The sequence below is a fragment of the Limulus polyphemus genome, unplaced genomic scaffold (assembly GCF_000517525.1).
Source record: "Limulus polyphemus unplaced genomic scaffold, Limulus_polyphemus-2.1.2 Scaffold3398, whole genome shotgun sequence".
Classification (NCBI taxonomy): Eukaryota; Metazoa; Arthropoda; class Merostomata; order Xiphosura; family Limulidae; genus Limulus; species Limulus polyphemus.
Window position 1 is genome coordinate 48406 of NW_013669008.1, and position 1646 is coordinate 50051.

The 1646-nt window shown below is 29.2% G+C and overlaps 1 protein-coding gene across 1 annotated transcript in view; it reads left to right on the forward strand.

Annotated features, from left to right (window-relative positions):
- LOC106469287 (glutamate receptor ionotropic, kainate 2-like) overlaps positions 1-1646 on the forward strand; it is a gene marked incomplete at both ends in the record, with an annotated part of 86785 nt that overhangs the window by 16990 nt on the left and 68149 nt on the right. Inside the window, one exon of the mRNA XM_013929773.2 lies at positions 684-737. Within this exon, the coding sequence (XP_013785227.2) occupies positions 684-737 (54 nt within the window). The remainder of the gene's footprint in view (positions 1-683; positions 738-1646) is intronic.

The following is a 1646-nucleotide window of genomic DNA, read 5'->3' on the forward strand; positions in this document are numbered from 1 at the left end:
GGATATAAATGTTAAATTTATTAGTGCACTGTTCTAAAAGTTAATAACTAGTATATATATTAAATTTAATAGTACAATGTACTACACGTTAATAATTGATATAAATGTTAAATTTATTAGTGCACTGTTCTAGAAGTGAATAACTGATATAAATGTTAAATTTATTAGTGCACTGTTTTAGAAGTTAATAACGGATATAAATGTTAAATTCATTAGTACACTGTTCTAGAAGTTAATAACTGATATCAATGTTAAACTTAATAGTGCATTATTCTACATGTTAAGAAATGATATAAATGTTATATTTAATAGTGCACTGTTCTACAATTTAATAACTGATATAAATGTTAAATTTAATAGTACACTTTTCGAGAAGTTAATAAATGATATAAATGTTAAATTTAATACTTCATTGTCCAATAAAACACCAATTACAAGTTGTAAATAAAGCTTCTGAGTAGTAAGTGAATCCCCTCAATTTTTTCATCATTTTTGTACAAATTGTATGAAGAATAATTATAGAAAAGTGGGAAACAGCCCCCCTGGTATATGAGTATCTGCTGTGGGGTTTTCAATCGTCATCGATACAGTTATTGCAATTATATGCAGTGTTAGTTTAAAGTGAGAAAAATAGTGTAATATCGTCTTTCTATAAAAGCATCCCATTTCCATTTCGTTCACAGGCTCAAGACGTTGGCATGATGACAGCGTATCATAATTACATCATAACATCTTTAGTAAGTACAAAAAAAAAAACTGTTGCTATGTTATTTTATCTTAATAATCCCGCAAGGAAGTATCAACTGTATCATTTAGTAAATGTTTATTCTGTGTCAATTAGTTAAATAAGAAATTATTAAGAATTTTACGGCTTGGTTATGAAATTTAGCAATTAAAAACATATTTTATACAATTACGTACTTTACACTAAAATTTATGGTTCGATTTTCGTAGAGAATGAAATAATAGTTGAAGAACATCAAACATGAGTATAAACCAAAGTCGATAACTAATGAACAGGATTTATACAACATACATTATTGTAGACCTAATACAGTGTTGATACCTAACGTTTACACAACATATATTATTGTATACCTAATACACTGTTGATAATTAACGTTTACACAAGATATATTATTATAGACCTAATACAATGTTGGTACCTAACACTTAAACAACATATATTTTGTAGACCTAATACAGTGTTGATACCTAACGTTTATACAACATATATTATTGTAGACCTATTACAGTGTTCATACCTAACGTTCACACAACATATATTATTGTACACCTAATAGAGTGTTGATACTTAACGTTTGCACAACATATATTATAGTTACGACAGCGAAAGTCACGTGACGCTGGTAACACGTGATGAGTTTCTAGAAGGATCATGACTGTTCCTGGAAACTCTAATCTTTTCTATGCGCCCTCTATTTTAGTATATAAGCCCGGCAAATAAAGCGGAGATGACAGTTGCAGATAGGGAGATATAGAGACAGATAATCGAGTCAAGTCGTAAGTAAAGTGCGTGAATCGTTGTGAATTATAGGGTGTGTTTAACCCGATGACTACCGGTACTAACTTTCTTAGTATGCAATGCAAGTGTGCATTTGTGAATTGAAAAAAATGATAGAGAA